The sequence below is a fragment of the Plectropomus leopardus genome, chromosome 6 (assembly GCF_008729295.1).
Source record: "Plectropomus leopardus isolate mb chromosome 6, YSFRI_Pleo_2.0, whole genome shotgun sequence".
Lineage (NCBI taxonomy): Eukaryota > Metazoa > Chordata > Actinopteri > Perciformes > Serranidae > Plectropomus > Plectropomus leopardus.
Genome location: NC_056468.1, coordinates 6227354 through 6250347, shown reverse-complemented (window position 1 = coordinate 6250347; position 22994 = coordinate 6227354). Strand labels below are relative to the sequence as shown.

Here is a 22994-nt window from a genome sequence, read left to right as displayed (position 1 = left end):
AATATGTAATTCCTACCCTGTTTGCTTCATTAGTAGTCACATGATCCAAACATTATTCACTCTGATTAAATTTAGCAGCATTCATGTCTAATATATTCAGCTTATTGGGGCAGTCGGAGGCCCTGTGTTTACATGATCGTAGCGCATGGTGTGTCTGAGCCCCTCCCCCGCCCAGAGCACCGCTCTGACGCGGTGACGTCACGCACTTACGTAGGTTGTTGGGCTGGAGAATTCGCGGCGATGGCGACGACGGCTCGGTGCTGGAAAGGGACGCAGTGAAGCTGGCCTCGGCTCGGATATGACTAATGCTTATTTGCGCGAGGTGTATTTGCTGCTCAGTAATTGCACGGGCTTCGGATGAATCTTTGGCTCCTAACTTCTCATCACTCCTTTCACTGGTGAGTCCGCCGGTTGTGGTCGTTCCTTGGTGTGTTTTGACAGAGGCCTCCGTTTTGGGTTCCGCCCTCCATCTCATAACAACAAAAACAGTTGCAGAGAGCTGCGCTAGCTTCAGCAGCTAATGTTAGCTAGCCAGCTTACTGGCTGGTCTGTGCCAACGCTACTAGTGGCAAACATCGAGTACTCTGAGATTGTAACACAACAGCACACTGTTTACTACTAAATGTTAATGTCGGCTGCTTGCTATCCAAATATCCACCATGGACTACGCGTTAGCTTGCTAGCAGGACTTTTAACTATTAAACTATTGGCGTTAGCCAGCTGCAAAAAATGTAGCTTAACGCCAACGCTGGCCAAAGATAATAAAAAGCTGCAGCAATATTGCTGCCAGCCAGCCGTTTCTTTAGTCTATTGACATGGGTACTTATCTAACTAATCTAGCGAACCTGTACAAGTTAAATGTCGATAGCTAACGGTTAACGTTCTGACGTTTGCCTGGTAAAAAAGGTTTCCCCAAAGCTAACGTTGTGTCACAGAGCACTTTTCTTTCTAGTACTCATTTAAACTAAGGTTACTGTTCAGAAGTGTTTGGAAAACGTTACTTCTTTTGGATATCTAAATATATATCATTTTTAATTAAGGTTACCAACGTTACGTTTATTTTCTCACTTAACATGAGCTAACTAGAAAGTTTTTGCTAGCGATAGTTAACGTCAGTAATTGAAAAGTGTTCTTATAAAGCCAGCGGAATCTGTTTTTTGGTCCGACACAAAGTTAGCCGACATGTATGCTATTGTGTTAGTTAATCCTTTTTAGTGGCGCTATGTTCATTTTCTCTGCTTGACCATCAGTTCAGTCAAGCTAACTGTGCAGTCAGCCAGTTCTATTTATTGCCTCAGTCAGTATTTCTGTATAAAAGTTGCTAATGTCCGTTAGGAGATTGAGGCTATTTGGTAGATTGTGTTGCAGTCTGTGATGCATGGTGGCCTGTCACGGGATAGCAGTAACGTTAAGGCTCTAAGGGGCTTAGCCTTCCCTCTGTGACTCTGAACTCAGAACCAGACTGAGCCGTAGCCTCGGGTCATGAGCCCGCTGCGGTAAACAGAGCCCTGTGTGTGTGGCAGATATGCTTTATCAGGTAGCACCGGCAGTGAAGGCTGGACTTCTCAGTCAGTGATGTAATGACCTCCTCTGGCTGCTCCTTAGCACTCTCAAAGACCACCCGATGTTGCTGAGGTCCCCGTCTGCCTTTGATGCTATGGGATTGTTGTCTTGTTTCTGCCCTTAGGCATCTTAAATGTTCCCTGGAAGGTGTGCTGAGGTCCTGTGCTGCTCATTCACTGACCTTCTCAGATCAGATTTCAGCCTCTGCAAGAGTAGCTGACCCTTACAACTATTTGTGGGCCTGTATGCTGAGAGATCCCTAGCAGGTTGCCTGTTTTGAGAAGAGTTTTGCTATATCACTTTAAGGGTGGTCTCTCTGCAAAGATATGTTGACCTCTCCTGCACAAAAACATTGGTATATCTTCTTGGTGAATAACTTTTTTTTTTTTAAGCTATTTCAACTGTACACTGGGCAGAAAATCAATACCGGCCACCAGCCAAGTGTTGTGAAGTGTTGTTAGGCGATGCCAAGTACGTGTGCCTGACCAGTCATTTGGGCAGGTAACCAACCATTGTTGGGTGGTTATATCACAAATAATGTTTTTCTTACACTTGTACATCTACCATTACTTCTATTAACTCGCATAATCTCCAGACATAGTGGCAGGGGTTTAGATTTAATATTATACATAAATTGAGGATACTTGTTTGTTTCTAAAGGTGAACATTAAATGGCCAGCTCATGTGACCAAACCATGCCTGTGTACTGGCTGGACTGTAGATTTAGTGCGACAAGATCCAGCTGGCTTTTTTTCCATTCCACAACTGAGTTTAAGTGGTATCTCTGAGCTCACATGCAAGCCACTCTGACCACCAGTACAGCTATATTTGCAAGGGAATCAAAAGAGCTTCTGTAGCTTGAATGTCTTGGTAAAAAAGTCTGCTATTTGCATGTTTGTAAGGAAAATCATTTGCTTATTATTCAGAGTTGCATGTTTGCCTTCATTTCCACAGATTTCCATGTCTTACTTGTGAGTGCTTCGAACTAGGATCATCAGGACTGCTCATCGTCTGTTACTGACTGTCCGTGGTAAGTTGAAAACAGGTATTACATTATTTTTTTTATTTGATATTTTCAGCCATCTGCTGTTTCTTTAAATGTGGTGGCCAGAACTTTTGTCCATTTTTACTGCATCTGATGAAACTGCGTCTAAGCTTTACTGAAGGCCTAAATGCTGCCAGTGCTGTCCAATGTAGTGCAATTTCATGTGAATTGATTTGCTATTGAACGTTTTGAACATGACTGCCCAACTAGGGGCTCACTGTCTCTCAGTAGATTATGGGCTGCAATCAGTTCACTGCCTAGACCCATTCCCTGAGAAAGTATTTACACATCTTGATGCTTGCATAGAAGTTTCACATTATTTTTTATCGAACTGGTTGTCCGAGAATTTCCTTTAAACACTTGTTCTATTAGACATTACAGAAATGAATTTCAAAACCAGTCATTATTGCTGCCCTACAAAAGTAAGCTCTGTAGCAAGAAAAGAAAGATTTACAATGCCTTTAACTGACCTGAAATCACTGCTGACAGTGACATAGATAGCCAATGTAGTATTTTGATCACAAATTCTGTTTCTATAAATGTTGCTCCATATTTCACAATAATGATCCCAGAGGTACTGACTGCACAATGGTTCACCTCAGGCTGGAGGAGAAAAAAAAATCTATTAATAAATCTTAATTTGAAAAGTTTAGTCAACACTGAATGTGATCAGACTGCATTTAAGAGGATGATGGCTGCTTTCATTTTGTGCACCATATATAATTTACATACATCTTTTCTGCAGAATAACTTCTCAACTTTCTGTGATCTTCTTGCACAGACTGGTCCAGGCCGGAGTTCCTTGTTGGGTGACCCACACTCCTTCACAGGGGCCATGGTAAAGTACTTTAAGTTCATGCATGCTTTGGACAGTAGCTGCTTTGTGTCCGGTGGCCTGGGCACATTCTGTAGGATAGAAAACTCTCCATTGATTTTCACTTTCAACTCTCAGCTTTGTTTACCAGGAAGCAGACAGTTAAATCAGCTGCAACAGTGTCAAAGGTCCTCCAAGGCTGCAGACTAAGCAGGGCAGCTTTTAGTTTTCACTGTAGAACTCTGTGTTGTATTGTTGCATCATGACATAACCACTGGATCAGATGTGTTGCCTGTTGAACGGTGCGTGTGTGTTTGAGTTTTTGTGTTCTTGGCATGATGCCATGTGGCGGCTGCCCCCTGGCTGGCCTCACCACGCTGCTCCTCCAGCCATGACGACTGTGTGTATCAACTCGGCCCATGCTGAGCCAGCATCCCTCAGGATGTGCCGCCGCTGTCCATTATCTGCCATTGCTTTCGACCACCTTAATCTTTCTTTGCGCAGTGTAGAGACTAAATTCTGCTCCTGACCAAACACAGTCCATAGATTATTGTCGATGTGTCAGTACAAGGCCAGACTCTTTTTCCACCAGTTTGCCTTTGAGAAAAAAATCCCTGACTCTGCTTTGTAAATCCATGCCTCACATTCCCCATTGATAGGCATCCTGCGTGAAATATGTTGCATAAGTCTACTGTGACCTCAAACATTTGGCCCTGATGAAACTGCCTGTAAATAAATATAGAAAAGTCCATAATTTGATTTTGCCAACCAAAAATCGCAGTTACACTCATCTTTCTTTTCAGGGGCTTTTGCAAATTAATGACAATTTCTATATCTAGTTTGAGAGCATTTTGTCATTTGTTATTAAACCATGGCTTGTTGCACAAGGGATGATTATAGTAAATTAGCCTGGGTTGCACATCACAGTGTGGGTGGGAGGGAGAAGACAGCCGCACAATACAGCATAAATGCAGCTCTGTCAAGATGGTTTTAAATCAACTCCGTCACAACAGGGGTTGTGACACTTCCGTCATTTGTAAGAACAATGTGAAAACCAACCAATCAATCAAAGCTTGGAAAATCAAGGCAAAAAAAGTGGAGGAGTAAAACTCTTTGACATTGTGATTTTTATTTTTTTTGAGATTTTGCAAAGACTGGGGATCTCTCAGGATCACTCTTTACAAGACTAGGAATAAATTCCTTATGAGAATATTTTCCATCCTGTGCTTGGTGGAAAATATTACGTCACACCTCCTTTAAGAAATATAACATATTAACAATTCCTCTCTTATCTGCAAAAACGCATAACTCTAGAAACACGAGTCAAGTCCAGTGAAGTGCGATTTATTTATGGAGCGTATTTAAAACAACAAATGCATAGAAGTGCTTCACAAAGAGAATAAATAAAGCAGACGCATGATCCAGTAATATACAGGAATGATCAAATAAAAGTAAAAAGTAAGAATAATAAAATAAAAGTAGGAAAAAGTAAGTAAAATTAATGAAAGCAGACAATATCTTGACAAAATCACAACACAAAAAGCATTGCATAAATAAAAACAAAAGGTACAAGTAGTGTTAAGCAGTGGGGTCAGGGTCTTGAGAGGTGGTTCTGGAGACTGGCTCCAAATGTATCAGCAGAGGGGTAAGATGGAGAGCCTCCAAGAATCCCCTCCATGTTTGCTGTCTAACCAATTTGCTGCTTCTTGTTTGGCGCTGGGGAGAGCGCAGCTATTTGTTGTTGACAACATTAACATCCGTGAACGTCACTATTTGCATGAGCCAAGACTAAAAACTAATTTCAAACATGTTCGATTTTATTGGAATGTCAAGATGAGAAAAAGAATGACCTAAGACAACTCAGTTCAAGTTTTATGACAACCTTACACCAGTCAAAATCACGCAAGTACAAACCAACTGGTAAAATTTTTCTCAGACGTTTGAAATTTGTCTGGGACAGTGAAATCATATGGAAAGTCATTTGGTGTAAAGCTGGCATCTGCGGTCAAAGCTGTAAATGCATGTCTCAGTGTGTATGAGGGTGTGACAAGAGCAGTAATGAAAAAGTTCCTACTCAGACATCCCTCCCTGGACAAATGTTCTTAAAGCCATATTAAAACTCAAGAAAGTGTGTGACTGAAAGAAGGTTGTGGTTGTTAAAATTGATGCTAGTTCAGTAAAGAATTAACAGGCCATTTTTTCTGCAGGAGGAGGAGGGGCAGCAGAGCTTGGAGTGTATCCAGGCCAATCAGATCTTCCCCAAGAAGTCCCCAGTTCTGGAAGAGGAAAACATGCAGGTGAGGAAGCTGAAGCTTATATTGTACTGTAAAAAAAGCAAGTTAACCTGACAGTTATGTGAAAATGTGCGGGTGAGTCTCTACTCTGTAATAAGTTACACAATCCCTGCGACACATGTGGCTTCAGATCACTTTCAGTTTGGCCAGTAACAGAGGCAAAGGGTCAAAAGTCAAATGATATCCGAAGTCCTAAAATCTGAAAATAAAAACAAACTTATTTTTGTCTATATTGAGAAAAATCAGTGTTCAGTGCTGCAAACGCTAATGTTTTGCAGCCAAGCGAAATTGATCTATTTGGTCTGAGGCCTTTTCTTTGTTACGAAAAAATCCAATTGGAAAAGTGTTAAAAGTCCTGGGTTCTACACAAAGATCATTGGTTGGTTATGGGAAAAGTTTTTGCTATGGGGAAAAAAAGGGGGTATGGTTTCCATTTTAGCAATTTGGTTGTACAGTACCTGCAAAGGTGACATGACATGTAAACACATTAATACAAGTTGTAAAATAGTTAGGGTGACCATAGGGGTGTACCACCAAGCAGGTTCGAGTCTGTCCTTTTTTGCAGAAAATTGGTTATTGTGTGAAGCAGTAAGTTAATATATTTATTTTACCACTCCATTCATTTCTAACATGAGAACCGTGGTCCAAAAGTAATACCTGCCAAGCTCCTAAAATTGGTAGATTTTCCATTTGGTTAGAATTATCCGAAGGCTATTATGTACAATGGCAGGTAAATGTTTGTACTAAACCAGTTATGTAATGAAAAATTATGCTGAGAGCCTCTTCTGCATTTTGATGTTACTTATACTGCTCTGCTGCTCCTCTCCTCACACACACACTACAGATGTGCATTTATGTGTGTCAAAATGCTGTCAGAAAACTGACCGACTCCAGTTTTGCAGTATTGGACATCAGCTGATAAGCTAAACTATCACTTGCCTCAGTTCTGCCGCTAACTGGTGTTGTGCGCATACTTATGAAGGTAATAAAATTATAACACAGAGGCTCTGCAGTCTGAACCAAGATGGTAAACTCTTTATTGCCTCGCACATTGTCAACGGCAGTACATCACTGCATCACTCCTTCCATTCTTACCTTTCACAATAAAAACCCTAGACATACACTGAGTCACTGCTAACCAAAGGGAACTTATTCACAGGCTGAGGGTGTGGTGATGAGTTGTAAGCTGTATGATAGAAACATTTTGATTCTTATTTTGCTCTGGCAATATTCTACACAATACCTTATTATCTCAATTAAATTTACTGAAACAATTATGTATATGTGACACAAAAAGGCAATTTAAAACAAGTCTAGCCAGTAAAAATATGCTTGGTGTGTGGATTTTTCCATCCTCCAGTGCCCTTTGCCAGTGAGTCAACAAGTTAATTTTGGACGCTGGTAACTGACAACTGTACATTCTACAACTTGTTAACTTAAAAATTGATGTAGGATATTTAAACGTTACGCTCAAAAGTTGTGTTTCCATTGCGTATACTGACACTGTCTCATAATGAACAATGTGTGTAAATTGTTTTAGTTTTTGGCCAAATATAAGTGAAATGAATTTTATTGAGGGAATATTATCTGTGATTAATACCAACAAAGTGATCACTTTTTTAACTGTTTTTTTTATTAGCTGCAATACCATAAATTTAAAACAGACTTTAGTACATTAGGTAGAAGCATAAAAACCTTATCCAATGTGGTAATGTTATGGTTTAAAGCAATTGTGCCACATTTCATATGCAAATTGGTTGTGCTGATTATATGATACTGATTAATAAAACTGCAAACTATTAATTTATGCTACCTGCAATTTTATAGAAAGCTTCGTTTAGAGCCAGTTTGGGCAAATGGCCAGAGATCACTTTAAACATATTCAGTAGTTCAGTAAGAGCAAGGGTGACCTTAATAATAAAATAGAACACAATTCTTTTTTTCACAATGAATGCATGCACATGTACATGTACGGAAAATTTGATTCTTAGATGCATCCCGATATGGACGTGGATGATTCTGAAACAATTCACAAATTGAAACAGAAAAAAACGCTCAGAACTGCCGAATTGTAGCGCCTGCCTAGACAGTCTATGGAGTGCACATAGCAGGAGCACGCGGTGAAGATGGCTGCGCGTAAAATTCAAACAGTGTCGTGCCAAAAAGTGATTGTCTGCCAGAAACTTATTGCTGTCCACGCGAGTGTGCGCAGCCTGTTAACGCTGTATCGCCCAGTATTGACGTCCTCAAAGGTATTTAAACAGGTAAAAGGAGGTAAAAAGGACTGTAGTGGTTATAATCTCGGCCACAGAGCAGGTAATGTAATGCAGGCTCATTAGGTTAATAGCAGATAATACCTTTACTTTTACAGTACCCATATGTTAAGTATGATAGACTACTTTCCAAATGTAAACAAGATTTTCGACACATTAAACACATACAAATAACGTGAACAACAATATTGTCTATAATCGCATAAATGTCATGCCTGATCAAACTATAAATTGCAAACACGTGAAAATTGGGTTCAAGAAACATAAAAGTTTTCACAGAGGTATCATTAATGTTTGATCATCGAATCTTAACCCTCTGAATCGCAACCAAATCAAATCGTGAGGTGGCCAGACATTCCCACCCCTAGCCATAATGTACCATGGCGATCTGCCAGGTTAATAGAGAGACACCCTCGCAACATGAAAAACTCTGGCTTTAGTCTCAACATACCTCGCTAACCCTCTCATCTCACTGTGTTCCACTCTTCTCATCTAGTGATACAAGCGATTGTACCCCAGCCCTCTGTGCATCTATCATCGTCACCTCTGGTGATCTGTGTGGCTCTGCAGCTTGTTTGAAATGTTTTTTCTCCCCTGCTGTTGCTAGGTGCCCTTTCCTGAGCTGCACGGGGAGTTCACAGAGTATGTGGGGAGAGCAGAGGATGCCATCATTGCAATGTCCAACTACCGCCTACACATCAAGTTCAAAGAGTCCATTGTCAACGTAAGTATCTTTGAAAAGTAAATGATGAGCGTCAAGGTCAGATACGATTAGAGACTGTCTCCCACACAGCTCAAAATAACTGAAGAATTAACTGCTTTGTCTCGACTGGAGGCTGTGTGAAAGTGCGTATTAGTGTTTTGTGAATGGACAGAGTCGGGGCCATTGTGCAGGCGCTGTGGTGACCAGGCCATTCAGAGCTGATCTGCACTGGCAGCAGTGCCTCGTGACTCTTCATCGCCTCTGTTTTTACACTGGCCTGCCCGCTCGGCTTTCTCTCTGCACTTGCTGTTGCCTTGGTTGCAGTGGTTCCACGGGGGATGCATAACAGTCACACCCCCACCCCGCCTCTCTGTCTCGCTTTGCTCTTCACCCTCACCATGTTGAGAAAGACTGTTTAGCGTTGTTACCAAATTGTGGTCACTTTATTAAAAAAAACCTTCCTCATTTGCCATGTTCACTGAACTATGTTTTCTTATTTTAAACTGTTTTTTTATACTCTTAGTACTAGACTGGTTTAAATTTAGAAAACTATGACTATGACTTATGACTGAGACTTATTACAGCCAAGAGGCACACCACATAAATACATACATAAAGATATATATATACATTTGTACTGTATGTTCTATATTGCAGATTGCAAGTGTTGCAAAGGGTAGTGGTACTGAAAAAAACAACTTTTTTTTTCTAGATTGTATTCTGTGTTGTTAGATTATGTATGCTATCTCTAATAAGCTGTTTACTTGCAGTCCTGCGAATGTTTCTAATTCAAAATTACAGTATTTGCCATATTTCTGACTAGGACGCTAAATGCCTTTGGAAAAGCACATGATATGTTCAGATCGCCAAGCTGCTCTGCTGCTGACGTGAGAGCAGAAAAGTTGTGCAATGACAAACCATGTGCTACAGGGAAAGCTTTTGGCTGTTTCACTTCCTTTCCTTAAGAACTATCATCATCTATAGATAACTTTCACTCATTTTCTAAAAAAGATATTCTGTATTTTTCTTACTGTCAGCAACCACCATAATACCAAAACCAGCGATGAATACATTCTATCAACAAGTATTGTCTGTGTTAAGGTTGGGTGACCACTGTCAGCCCAGCGACTGGGCGCTGACGATGTATTTGTGCAGGTGCACGTCTGCCACAGACACACACACACTTAAAAATCCACAGATCGAAATAGTACCAAAATGTCACAAGTGTTCTACTGTTTGAGTTAAAAGTGTTGAAAGCTAAAGTCCCCATCTGTTATGCAATTTCTTCAGCTTAAAAAAAAGTATATATTTGTGACCAGTTTATAAAAAAATGTTTCCTCAATAAGAATCTATTGACTTGATGCTGAGAGCCATAGACAGAGAATGGGAGTCAGAAAGTACTGGGATATGGACTCGCATATTGTTGGTTTTGGTATTTTCAAGTTGTTTTTTAAACAATAAGAAAATTATTATTTTGACTTTAAATCTCAATTCTTAAGTCGTTTGTTGATATTTAGTAAAGTAAGGTATTAAAAAGATTTCCCATCTGTATTGGTATCAGATTTTCCACCAACATGGAACCGGTTCTATTCGAGTTCCTGCTCCTAATTTTGAACCATTCAGAATATTAAGACCAAAACTAAATTGATTCAGAACTTGAAAAGTTGGTTCTCAGCTGCAACCAAAAAACAGCAGGGTTTCCTTGACCTGAAGTGCAAATAGTGATGACATCAGTGGGTGAGTTTTTCTACAGGTTGGAAAGAGGATGGAGAAGGCAATAAGGAAGATGACAAGTCCGAAAGAAGGGCATGCAGTGGTCGCATTAATACTGAGTCCATGCTTGTTTTTTGGGTAAAAACAAATCTGTAGTAACACATCAAAAGTTTGCAGATAATCAGTTTTTTCTACATTTTTGTCACTATTGTTAACTTCTATTGTGCATTGTGGAATGCCCTCCATTGATGACACATCCTAAGTTACAAAACTGGTGGAAACGTGGGCTGGTTTGCCAGATAGCACCATGGTATCAAGAGTCCTGAATGTGTCCGGTTCAAGGACCAGAACTAATTTGGGGGAATAGAGGAAGTATGGTGTCAACAATAGAGCCCTGTTGACAGCTACAGTATTTCATGTTTGTCTCTGTTTTGTCTCACTTTGTAATTTTTTTTAAAAACAGAACTGGTACCAAATCTCAAATGTAGGTATTGCTTCAAAACAAATCCATATGTTATTTTTGAATTTGTCAGAGCTCGATATGTATAGGATATATGCAGTGGTTCTGATGATCACATCCATCTGAGAATTTCATGTCCTTGTTGGTTTCCTGTCACATGTTGCCGGAGTTAATTGGACCTTAATGAGCCTCTGGATTTTGGCTCACACACCGCCTCTCTGTGCTCACACCAGACAGAGCCAACGTTCTCTTCGCACATATTTGGACGGGTTGACGAGGCATCTGCATCACATGCCAGAGTTGTCAGGGCTCACAGATCAGGGGTGGGAGGTGCTGCAAGAGAGCGAGAGGCTGTTAACAAGCAGCCCAGGAATTTTGATGGTGGCCAGATTAGGGATGTAGATTAGAGGGCAGGAATTAAATTGTGGTGGCAGGATGCTCGAACATCCGGAATGTGCGGTGATTGCGGCTCTACACAGGCCACAAATAGTTACAAATCAACGAGTATCATATTTATTATTGTTCTCTGTGTTTTGTTTTGGATAGAGTTGTTGTTGTGAGGTGTCAGTAAGTACCAGCAGAGCTGCACGGTGTGGAGTGGTTGACTTGAGTGTTTAATATGTGTGTGCTTGTTTGTTAACCGGCTGGTGCCTTGAGGAGGAGAATCCTGCTTGTTCATCCTGTTTAACACCAGGTGCTGGATTAAATAGGGCTATAATCAACCCACGAAAATTGTGTTTGAGTGAAATTCTTATCAGTCAAACAGTTGGTCAGTGGTTGAAAAAATCTGCATGTTATTTTAAGATTAACCAAATCAGCCTCAGAGCACTGAGAGCTCTCTATCTGGTAGTGTTGTGTGTCCACCAAAGCATTTTTTTTCTGAGGTCATCGTATTTTTTAATATTTTTTGGAATTGGAATGTCGCGTATTTACACAAAGCTACAAATGCCAGCAGCATGACGAGGCCCTGAGCATATGTTCTGCGCTGAGTGTTGCACATTCTTTCTGGTTGTCAAAAGTTTAAAACATGTTAAAGTTCTGCTAAGACACTTTGCTCATCAATGTCACTTTTTACCCAGCTGTCCAATCACAGTGGAGCAGGAGCAGGACAAATACCACAAAACAACTGTTGCATCTTACATGTACAAGTGCTGAACAACAACAATTGAGTAGAAATTACAGATACATTGACACTAATATGTTTTTGTTTTAAAATGCATAACTAAGCTATGCTTATGCCCAGCTTTCACACTACTCCGGTATTTTAGAACCTCTAAAACGGAGACCTTTGAAAACGCTGCTGACCCTGTTTTAATTTGGAAACTCCAGGGTTGGGTTCCACAGTTCCACCTCAGTCGGTCCATGCAAAGAAATTTCTGGTCTTACTTGTTGATATTTCTGTAGTATTTTCAGTAACTAAGCTACCAGCCTCAGAGTAGACAATCTGCTTCCTGTTGACATCGGTATGTGCATGCCCGGTGTACATGAATGATCATGTGATATGCTTCTTTAGCAATATTAGTATGAACAGAGATTGTTCCTGAAACTATGCTAAAATGCTTTTTGCTCAGAGATAGCTTTTGTTATAAAATGTTGGTGTGGATGTGGCCTAATACTAAATCCACATAGCCTGTCAGGTCAGACCTGTCATATGATGTGCTCTTACCTTCCCTTCATCCAGAGCAAAGGCCAGAGCTTTTGCTGACATTTTTACTTTCATAGATATTCTGCATCATAGCAACCAGACGCAACCAAAGGGTCTCAGCTGAAAAAAGCGCTGCGCCTCCAAAGTGCTTCCGAGCTGCGCGTTTTCTGAAAGAGCACATTTTGTTTTCAGTTGGGAAAAAAAAATTTGGTGGACACCAGGGATTGTCTGATAAATAAGACCTTGGTGGGACAAGAGCATATTGACCAATCAATCCACCAACTGACCAAGAGGTATCGGCTGTAGAATTAAACTAAATGTGATCCGAAAAGTATGTGGTGGAAAAATGTATCCATACAAAGCATTTAAGCTGCCAACCTTTAATGAAACTTCTACACCAAAAAAATCTCCCATTAGAGAGTAAACCCTGTCATTGTACTCATGTATTGGGAGCTTAACCTGCTGATGAGTGGCCGCTGATCGTGCATGTCTGCGGACTGTGTGTGAACAGCAGCTTGAGCCACACCTTTTATAAAAAGCCCACTGCGCTGCTTAACAGTGCTCTTAGCTAATTAACAGAGCTTAGTCAGAAGCAGCAGAGGTATTTCCCTGCTGTATTCAAAGTATGCTCTTAAGTCATAAGCACATGGCAGTTCTGTACTTTGGATGGTATTTGCCTACTAAAGATAAGACTGTAGCTCTGGGCCAAAAGGGAAATGCAGATACAGGAACAGGCTCTTCTGCATCTAGTATTGAGTGTTTTTGTGCTCCCGCACTCAAAGTTAAGAAGATTATGTATATTAACAGAGCTCAGGGAGATGTGATGTGATGTGAAAAATTAATGGAAATGCACCTGGACAAGTAATCTGTGTGACTTGTATATTTTTAGCATCATGTGGCTGAATGGTGGTTTGGTTCATACAATTAAATATTTTTAATTAAACGTGATGTGGCAGCACATGTGGCTGGTTCTTGGCATGAAGGCGTTTTACTGCATCCACTAATCTGCTGAAGGGACTGTCAGTTGCAGTCTATTACACCACTTTCACTGACAGCATGTGTCTTGTGGTATATTTTCGACATACTTGATATGCTATTTAACATTTTATCAAAGTTTGACTGCGTATAGATTTGATGTTTCCTCTCTTTTGTTCCACAGGTTCCTCTCCAGCTCATAGAGAACGTGGAGTGTCGGGATATGTTCCAGCTTCATGTCACCTGTAAGGACTGTAAAGTCGTCAGGTAGGATCAGTGATAAATTCCTTCAACCTGGTGTCATACCAGGTGTTACCTCCTCTTTGTTAAAGGTGTAGGAAACTTGATGTAGAATCATGTTTCTTCCGTATCTATAGGAGTACATGTGATGTCCTGTGCGAAGCCTTTGAAGTCACAGAAAACCCCACATAACTAAGAAGTTTATTGTGACTAGGAAGTCCAACTGCAGGAATGTATAGGTGTTACAATTAGCTAAAAGGACAAAGCCATGCCCCATAGGTTACTATGGCTTCACTTAAACATGACACACACTATAAAAGTAACAGAGGAATCCTACAGTCATAAACTATGTTTGACCAAGATGAGGCCAGAATGAGCCGAACCAACAGAGCTGCTTCACCGGGTTCAGCCCACCAAGAAACAAAACGGTTTGTTTGAGTATCAATACACCCGAGGAGTAAACTGACCTTTTCCTCACATGCATCTAATCGATTCAACAACCCCCAAAAATGACAAAACAGGCTTCATACTGTATGTGCAGCAGCGCGATGGAAGGACAAGTTTACAAAGCATAGAGGCTGTTAAATGCACTTTGCACCCAGAAGCTGTATCAGTAAAATATGTGCAGGTATAAAATAATATCACTGCCATTTCACATTTAATTAGGAAAAGAAACCACCTGTTGCTTAGCCTCACAAAGTTCAAACAACAAAGCTGCTGGTTGTTTTGTAGCCTGCTGAAATTGCAGTGCACAGATTGTTTTCCCTGTCACTTAGAATTGTTTCAGGGGTTGTGTTGGACTTTCTTGTCGTCCATCATTTTGATGGACGTGGTTGCAAAAAGTGTTTCATAATATATTATTACCCATCATTTTAATTTACATATTTTACTGATAAAATAGCATTTTATTTTCATTCATTTATTTCCATTTTTCATAATAAATATACAGAACAAACTTGTTGATTATGCATTCATAAGCAGTACTGTAGTGCTATTTGTTTTAGTTCTGCCGCACACCTGTGACACGTGCACATACGTACACGGCACAATTAAGTTTTGGCTTGTTTCAAAGGTTATGTAACCACTGTTCCTACAGTGTTAAGTTTACATACCTCAGTCAACTACAGCTATTAAATAAATTAAGGTTTGTTGCTTTTTCATCTTTACAAGTTATTAGTTAGCAGCTACAGAGAGAGAAAACGGAATATTATTCACTGTTCCACTCAAAGGCTGCTGGCGACAGTTATAGGCTTTAAAGTAGAATTTTTTTGTTTTGTTTTGCATGTTACTTAATTTATAAGTTGCCTTTGTTCGTCAGTCAACACACATTAAATTTCAATATTACTACTTTGACTCCCACTTGCATGACATAGGCTTTAGCAATGATTGGATATTAATGCACTTAGAAAAATTCAGCCTGAATTGCAAACGGTTATATGAGGTCAAGTCAATTTTATTTAAAAAGCCAAAACACAAACCACGATTTACCTCAGAGGTCTTTACACCACACGACGTAAAGACCCTCACCTTGGACCCTCACAGCAGTTAAGGAAAACTCCTAAAAAAACCCTTAAGCAGGGAAAAACCCCTAACCTGCAGATATCAATTTCTTAACTTGGAGCCAGAAAGTGGAGGAGTGATGTTCCAGTGAGCTCAGGCAGCACTACACCCCTGTTTATAGGGTCATGGAGAGAAAAGATGAACAGAGACACTGACTATCCAAAGAAACATCTGATACTCAGCTGCTGTGACATTTTGCAATGTTATGTAGTAAAAGAGCCGACCAATGCGATGGCTAAAGCTAGCTCCATAATGAGTTTATGCTTTTGATAAAAGACAGGACTGTACAATAGCTACTTAAAGTGCATGCGCCACCAACTGGATGTGGTGTGAATTACCTAAAGTTATAATAGATCGGCCTCATGTTCTAATATGTAAAAATGAGAGACAGACCTCATTTTTTTCTGTCAAAAAAATGTCAATGACATAAAATACTTGGTTAATGCAACCTCTGATTTTCTCTGTGGCAGACTGAAAAACCTGCCAAAAGTACAGGTCTACACTTTGCAGTTGGGAAGTCATGCTGCATTAACTAATTCGTTGACAAATTACCGCCAATCACAAAGTAAAGGTGACGCTCAGGTGAGAGCAGTGTTCTCTATGTGGACCTCCTTCTTCTCTGTGACAAACACTATCAAGCCATTTAAAACCTCAGTGTTTGAACCAGCAAATAAAGATCAAATTTCAAAAACAGTAAAGGAGCTTTCAACTTCAATAATGACATTTAAAAGCTAATTGCAAGATCACATTCATGATTTAAATCTATTTTACTACAAATGTGTTGAGTGATTTTTACCATGAAGGAGGGAATTAATGTGGAAAAACATGCTTTATGTAACTGTAATATCTGACTATTTGAGTTGAACTCTTGGGCAGGAATATATGTGCTTTCCAAATGCAGAGAGGACAACAGTACAGGCTAGTATATCCTTGGTTCTGAAGTAGATAACAGTATTGAATGTTTTCTTTAGTGTGCCAGCCTTGGCTCTTAATAAACTGTTGCAGCACCATGAAGATGTAACATTGACTCTTGTGTTTGCTCCACAGGTGTCAGTTCTCTACTTTTGAGCAGTGTCAGGAATGGTTGAAGCGCCTGAACGCTGTAGTGCGCCCTCCCTCTCGCCTGGAGGACCTCTTCTCCTTCGCCTTCCACGCCTGGTGCATGGAGGTGTATGCAGGTGAAAAGGAGCAGCACGGCGAGCTGTGTAGACCAGGTACCTTACTGTCTCTCACATGTCCTCACGTCACTCCAGCAGAACCTCTTTTCTCTGCTCCGGTCTTATCGGACATCTCTATTCTCTGTAGGCGAACACGTGACGTCCTGGTTCAAGAACGAGGTGGAGAGGATGGGCTTTGACACTCAAAACGCCTGGAGGATATCTGACATCAACAGCAAGTTCAGGTAATGTTGGCTTTTGTTCAGGATAACCTGCTGCTGTGTTGACATCCTTCACTCCCAGCTAGAAGACAGATCCGTCCTTTGCTTTCATTGGCGTACAGCACCAGTGTGTGTGTGTGTGTGTGTGTGTGTGTGTGTGTGTGAGAGAGAGAGAGACAGTGGGTGGTTGTGTTATTGTACTCTGCTGGTGCTGCGCCCCGGGCTGATAAGAGCCCAGCCCAGGATTAGGTGTCTGTAGACAGAGACTTTTGTTGAGCCATCACAGCCCTTTGGTGCTCTGGCTCTCTGTCCTCACTGCTCTGTGTGTCCCTCCGCTCTGCCAGGCTTTGCCCCAGCTATCCTCAGCAGCTCCTGGTGCCAGCCTGGATCACTGACAAGGAGCTGGAAAATGTGGCAGCCTTCCGCTCCTGGAAGAGGTTTCCTGCTGTGGTTTATAGGTTGGTGTGTTTGTTTCAAGGTTGAAGGTTAAATGTGTTTATAGCCCCAAAACAATGAAAGGCTTTCTCAGGTGCTGATTAGCTGATTTATTTATGAAAGAAATTAAAGCATCCTCAGATAATATCTTTATGGCTGTGTGTCAGTGTCACTGTGGACAGAGTTTACTTTGACTTAGAAAACCACAGCATACAGCTAATTACTAATGGATAATTCCCTCCAGGCTACATTTCTGGATTTGGTTCTTTTCAGAGTTTGTCAACATGGCCAAGACCACTCACTTAACCAATAACATACACTGCGTCAGGGCTTCAGTGAATTGTGGTTGTTGTATTTAATGAACAGTACTTCGAGTACTTTAGCCTTTGAACATTGTTTTTGGAAAACTACTCCAACCAGAAATGCCAACACTGTATGCCTGTTTTGTGCGTCACAGCACCTGAAATAAATACTAGACAAAGTTTGCTGTGGTTCCTAACCTTTTTAGCTAATGAAAATAAAGGAGGTCTGCTTTAGACCCACAATAGATAAGATGAGTTGTAAGCAGTTAAACCAAAAAAAAATTGAATTCTCAAGTTAATATCTTAATGATTAGTCAATAAATTGATTAGTTTATTGACAAATTAATCAAATTTGTAAGATCATTTATTAAGCAAAAAAAGTAGAAAAATCACTGGTTCCAGCTTCTCAAATTAGAATATTTGTTGTTCCAGTTCTATAAGATAGTAAGTAAAATACTTATGTGTTTTGGACAAAATATGCAGTTTGGATATGTCAACATGGACTTTAGGGCACTGTGATTAACATTTTCACAATTTTCAAAAAGTAATAGGATAAGCAACCATGGAATTAATTAATACTTGCAGGCCTCTTGATTAAAAAAAATTAAGAAACAAGTAAAAAAATTAAACATGTATTTGTGCAAAAGAAACTGATAGATGTTAAATGCTGTCTGTTATGTACAACATAAACCTACAGCTGTGAATTACTGTATTGTGGCATTGTGGTAGCAAAAGGCATTTTTGTCCTGTATATAAGAATAGATGTGAGATCAAATAAACAGCCATAGTCTTCAACAGTAGACTGACTATGTTGTTGTGTTTTGACTAACTTCTTTCTGGTTGCCCTGACCGCCCCCTCATACAGACACCAGACCACAGGAGCTGTGATCGCCCGCTGCGGCCAGCCAGAGGTCAGCTGGTGGGGCTGGAGGAACGCTGATGACGAGCACCTGGTCCAGTCCATTGCCAAGGCCTGCGCTGTGGACAGCAGCTCCCGCAAACACCTTTCCAATGGCAGCTACACCAACGGCACTGACCTGCCTGATACCGACTTTGGTAAGCGCTTACACACAGTCAGCCCTGGGCTGCATTAACTGTAATATGTTTTTGAAGTTAAAACACATAACTATTGCCACATGTATGCACAACGTCCAAACTACTCTGGCGTTTTAGTTTGAAAGCTACAGAGTTGCGTTTTAGTCTGGATTGGTGGGAAGAGAGACTTTTGAAAACGATGAAGCAGACAACCACGTTCCCTTCTGGATTCAGTACACGTGTGAAGACTATATGTGAATGGTCATGTGATATTCGCTTTCAGGTGTGTTAGTATGGAAGGAGATTATTTCTAAAACATAAAATCCCTTGTGTAGGGAGATCATTTTCATTTTAAATCACCTTATTTTTTTAAAAAAAAACATAGTATAGATGTGGCCTTACTCAACCTCTCACTCACTGATATACTGTCCACACACACACACACACACACACACACACACACAAAAACACAAACACACTCTTCTGGCTGATAACACACCCACCACCACTGCACACAGACAGATATTTCCGCACTGAAGGCTTGCTATCTGCATGAAGAGCAGACGCTCTGTGCAGTGTGACCTGTTAGGACTTGTCTGAAGTAGCAGGCTTACACAAACACAGATCACAGTAATTTCTTATGTCAGACAGATTGTGATGGATGTGCCTGGATGAAAATCATTCACTTCTTAATGATATCCTTGAATTTTGATTGTGAATATGAACTCAACCAAACCCCTCAGCTCTACTGTCATACGGCCTAAATTTAACTGAGAGACGATTGTGCTTTGTTTTGTGTCTTTTTCAGAATCCTCCATGACCAACAGCTCAGAGGTGGAGACGTTGGCCATCCAGCCCCACAAATTACTGATCCTGGATGCCAGGTCCTACGCTGCTGCTGTAGCTAATAGGGCTAAAGGGGGAGGCTGTGAATGTCCAGGTAGGTCCTCTCAACTCAGTCCCTGGTTACTAGCAGAATTAGGTCAGTGTGTGCTGTGGATTCAGGAGCTCAGTTGACAGCAAATGTGATTGTTCTGTGTGCTAAAATTAAAACCACCAGTTTTCTCCTTTTTTTCCCCCATTGTTTTCTTCCTGTTCCAGAGTACTATCCCAACTGTGAAGTGGTGTTTATGGGCATGGCCAACATCCACTCCATCCGCAAGAGTTTCCAGTCTCTGCGTTTCCTCTGCACTCAGATGCCCGATCCAGCCAAGTAGGTTTTTTTTTTTTACGCCTCCAGCAATGCCTCCAATTTTCCCTCGTCGTAACTCTAAAGCTCTGCAGACTCAAACTACTAAACTCAAAGCTCTCAAGCTTCACTGTAACTGTAGGTAACTAGTAATCACAGCTGTGTTTTGACCTTGGCCATACATCTGCGCCTGATTTAGAACGTCTGGCCCAACCTCAAGCGGAGGATCTCTTTCCATCAGCACTCCCGGACTCGTCGTTACAATAATGTGTAATCGAATCACTCCGGCTTAAGAGAATGTTGTTGAAAGTAGTTAGGAGATCAAATCAGAAGACGAAAACAGACTCTAAAAACCCCTCCCAACTCTAAACCTAATTCAGCCTTTTTATAAGGGTCACACAGTGCATGTCCATTTACCTCTGTATTTGCAGGCCTTTCAATTATAGTCTTTTGCACATTTGCAAAAGAAATGCAAAAAAAGACAGCAGGCTGCACCAGTTTGTAAAGGATGATTGCTAAATGACTGAACTTGTAGTCCTCAAATTTTGAAAGTGAAAAATCTGTCACATGCTCGACTGTCTCTGTCACAGACGCTCCGTGCTCGTAGACAATATAAACCACCCATAATGCTTAGTATAATAACCAAGATAAGATAAGGATGCTAACATTTACTCATAATTGAAGTAGGCCAAGGTGCATGCATCATCCACTGGTCATGTAATGTTTTGAAATATTATTTGGCCATGATTCAAAAAGGCAAAGTCATTTGCTAATCATTACCAGACACCTGGATTTTTAAGCTACATTAATCAATTTGTGACCTCTAGGGGGCAGAAGAACAGCCAAGCAACACAGCTACCACCATATACCTGCCGTGTAAAGTTATTAGTGTAAACAAACAGTTGCCTACTTGAATATCCAACAGATTGAGAGATACACTGTCATTCCTTTGAAGTCCTACTTCTGGGCACCTGACAAATGAAAGTCTAATATTTTCTCTGCTGTAGCTCTTGTTTGATCTCCACCAACTCCTGTGAAAAATATTTCTCTACTCTTTAGCTACTAACTTTCTCCGCCTGTCATTTGGGATGGAGCAGGTAGTGTACAGTGGGTTTATCAGAGCCTGTTTGCTTGAAGTTTTTGCTTTAGGAAACACATTGCCGATTTTCAGCGAGCTTTGATTCATTGCAGCGTGTGTGGATGAACAGTGTTTGGCTTCCCAAACAAGCTGTGACCATCCACTGGCAAAAGTCTGCTGTGTGATGGAAAATGGGTTATCGAAGTCTGCTGCAAATGTGCGTGGAGATCCAGGCACCAGCAGTACAGGGGGGGCAGCCAAACACTGTTCATTTGAACACACTGCGGTGACACAGAGCCTTAAAGTGGCTACGATCGACCTGCTCCATACCAAACAACAGACAAGACAAAGTTAACAGCCAGCTGGTGAATATAGTTGTGCATTAGCAGCTGAAGATTCAGATATATTCCTCAGGAGTTGGTAGAGACCACAAACAGAACTAAAGGAGAGTAACTATTAAAACTTACACTCACCAGGTGGCCAGAAATGCAAATAAATGCTAATATCCATAACTGCTGCCTGCATAAATTAATAAAATATTGCTCAAAAGTTTGTCATATCATCCTAAAAGGAGGTTTTATTTTGTTTCATGTTTCTGCTGCCCCCAAATGGCCAAAAGAATTAGTTATTGCAAATTTTAGAACAACAAATGTGCTTAGATAGACCTTAAGCTTTATACAAGTGTAAGTCAGACACTAAAGGACAATCTCACTTTTTTCTGAGATAAAGGATATACATGATGGTTGTGCTCATAGCTATACGATGTCCTAGGGAAGTTGTTGATGGGCGTTGCAATCTATATAAAGCTAGAAATGCTGTGGAATGTGGCACAGGTCCAAGCTGGGTCCTTGTCCTCATATAACGTGTGCAATGCAATCACTTGGTGACTGAGGCTTATGAGGTTCTCTGATGTTTTTGCTCTTTTGCTGTCTGTGTTCCTGCAGCTGGCTTTCTGCACTGGAGAGCACCAAGTGGCTGCAGCATCTCTCCCTGCTGCTGAAGGCGGCGCTGCTGGTGGTCAACGCCGTGGACAGAGACCACAGGCCCGTACTGGTGCACTGCTCAGACGGCTGGGACCGCACACCTCAGATTGTTGCTTTGTCCAAGCTGCTGCTGGACCCTTACTACCGCACTATTGAGGTACAAATAAGGACTCTTTTGGGTCCAGACTTGACCCTGGTCTTTATAAGCGTTTTCAATTTTTTTGAGGGCAATTTATGTAGCTAGGATGACATCTGATAGCAGGAAAACTTTCTGTTCACTTTAATTTAATATTTGTTGGTTTTTATGTGCAAATAAAATGCTACCAGAGTAATTGGTCCGAAAGTATCTAAGTTGTGTTGTCTTTGCGCAGGGCTTCCAAGTTTTGGTGGAGACGGATTGGCTGGACTTTGGCCATAAGTTTGCTGACCGCTGCGGCCACGGAGAAAACTCTGAGGATCTGAACGAGCGCTGCCCTGTCTTCCTGCAGTGGCTGGACTGTGTTCACCAGCTGCAGAGGCAGTTCCCATGCTCCTTTGAGTTTAACGAGGCCTTCCTGGTGCGTATAAGTCTGGTAGTTGATGTGTACTGCAGCTGTTGCAAAGATTCTTGAGATTAGATGCTTCAGAATGTTTTAATGCACAGCTGTAGAAACGGCATGCCTCCGATTCAAGTGTTGTCATGTCAGTTTCCGATTGTGAGCCTGTGATATACAGTTACTGTCTGAGTATGTTCATAAGACGTATGAGGAAAGTCCTGTCATCTCTGCTCTTATTATCATACCTGAGTTGTGTGTATGCAAGCTTCTACATGTCTGTATGTGTGTGCCTGCAGGTTAAGCTGGTGCAGCACACCTACTCCTGTCTGTTCGGCACCTTCCTGTGTAACAGTGGCAAGGAGAGGGAGGACCGCCACGTCCAGGAGAGGACCTGCTCTGTCTGGTCACTGCTGAGACCGGCCAACCGCACACTGAGGAACATGCTGTACTCCTCACACTCTGAGACAGTACGTCCACTGTTTTATCACTGTGTGTTCAGACTCAAGTCCTTTAGGAAGTGCAGTGCTGCTAGTTGTGGTCCTGGTTGTTCTGTTTTTTTTTTTTTTCTTCAAATAATAGGATGAAACTATAAAAATCATTAACAAATTATTTTCTAATACATATTTGAGAAGTCTGGACAGATATAAAGCCAGGAAGGCAAAGGATAAAAATGAGTTAATGTAAAGAAAATGTGTTAGTGTAATTGATTTGGAAAACAGAGAATTAAGCTGCCCTAGGTTTGGGTTTTTAAATCATGCAGGTTTAGACATCAA

The 22994-nt window shown here is 41.0% G+C and overlaps 1 protein-coding gene across 1 annotated transcript in view; it reads left to right on the top strand.

Annotated features, from left to right (window-relative positions):
- The first annotated feature begins 241 nt into the window (after positions 1–241).
- Positions 242–22994, top strand: part of mtmr3 (myotubularin related protein 3) — a 36053-nt gene continuing 13300 nt past the window's right edge. The window contains 16 exon segments of the mRNA XM_042488020.1: positions 242–398; positions 2518–2593; positions 3390–3446; positions 5630–5719; positions 8597–8713; positions 11412–11432; positions 13670–13752; positions 16333–16499; positions 16591–16687; positions 17008–17121; positions 18266–18456; positions 19244–19375; positions 19537–19648; positions 21647–21842; positions 22057–22242; positions 22518–22688. Coding sequence (XP_042343954.1) covers positions 3444–3446; positions 5630–5719; positions 8597–8713; positions 11412–11432; positions 13670–13752; positions 16333–16499; positions 16591–16687; positions 17008–17121; positions 18266–18456; positions 19244–19375; positions 19537–19648; positions 21647–21842; positions 22057–22242; positions 22518–22688 — 1680 coding nt within the window. The 5' untranslated portion in view covers positions 242–398; positions 2518–2593; positions 3390–3443.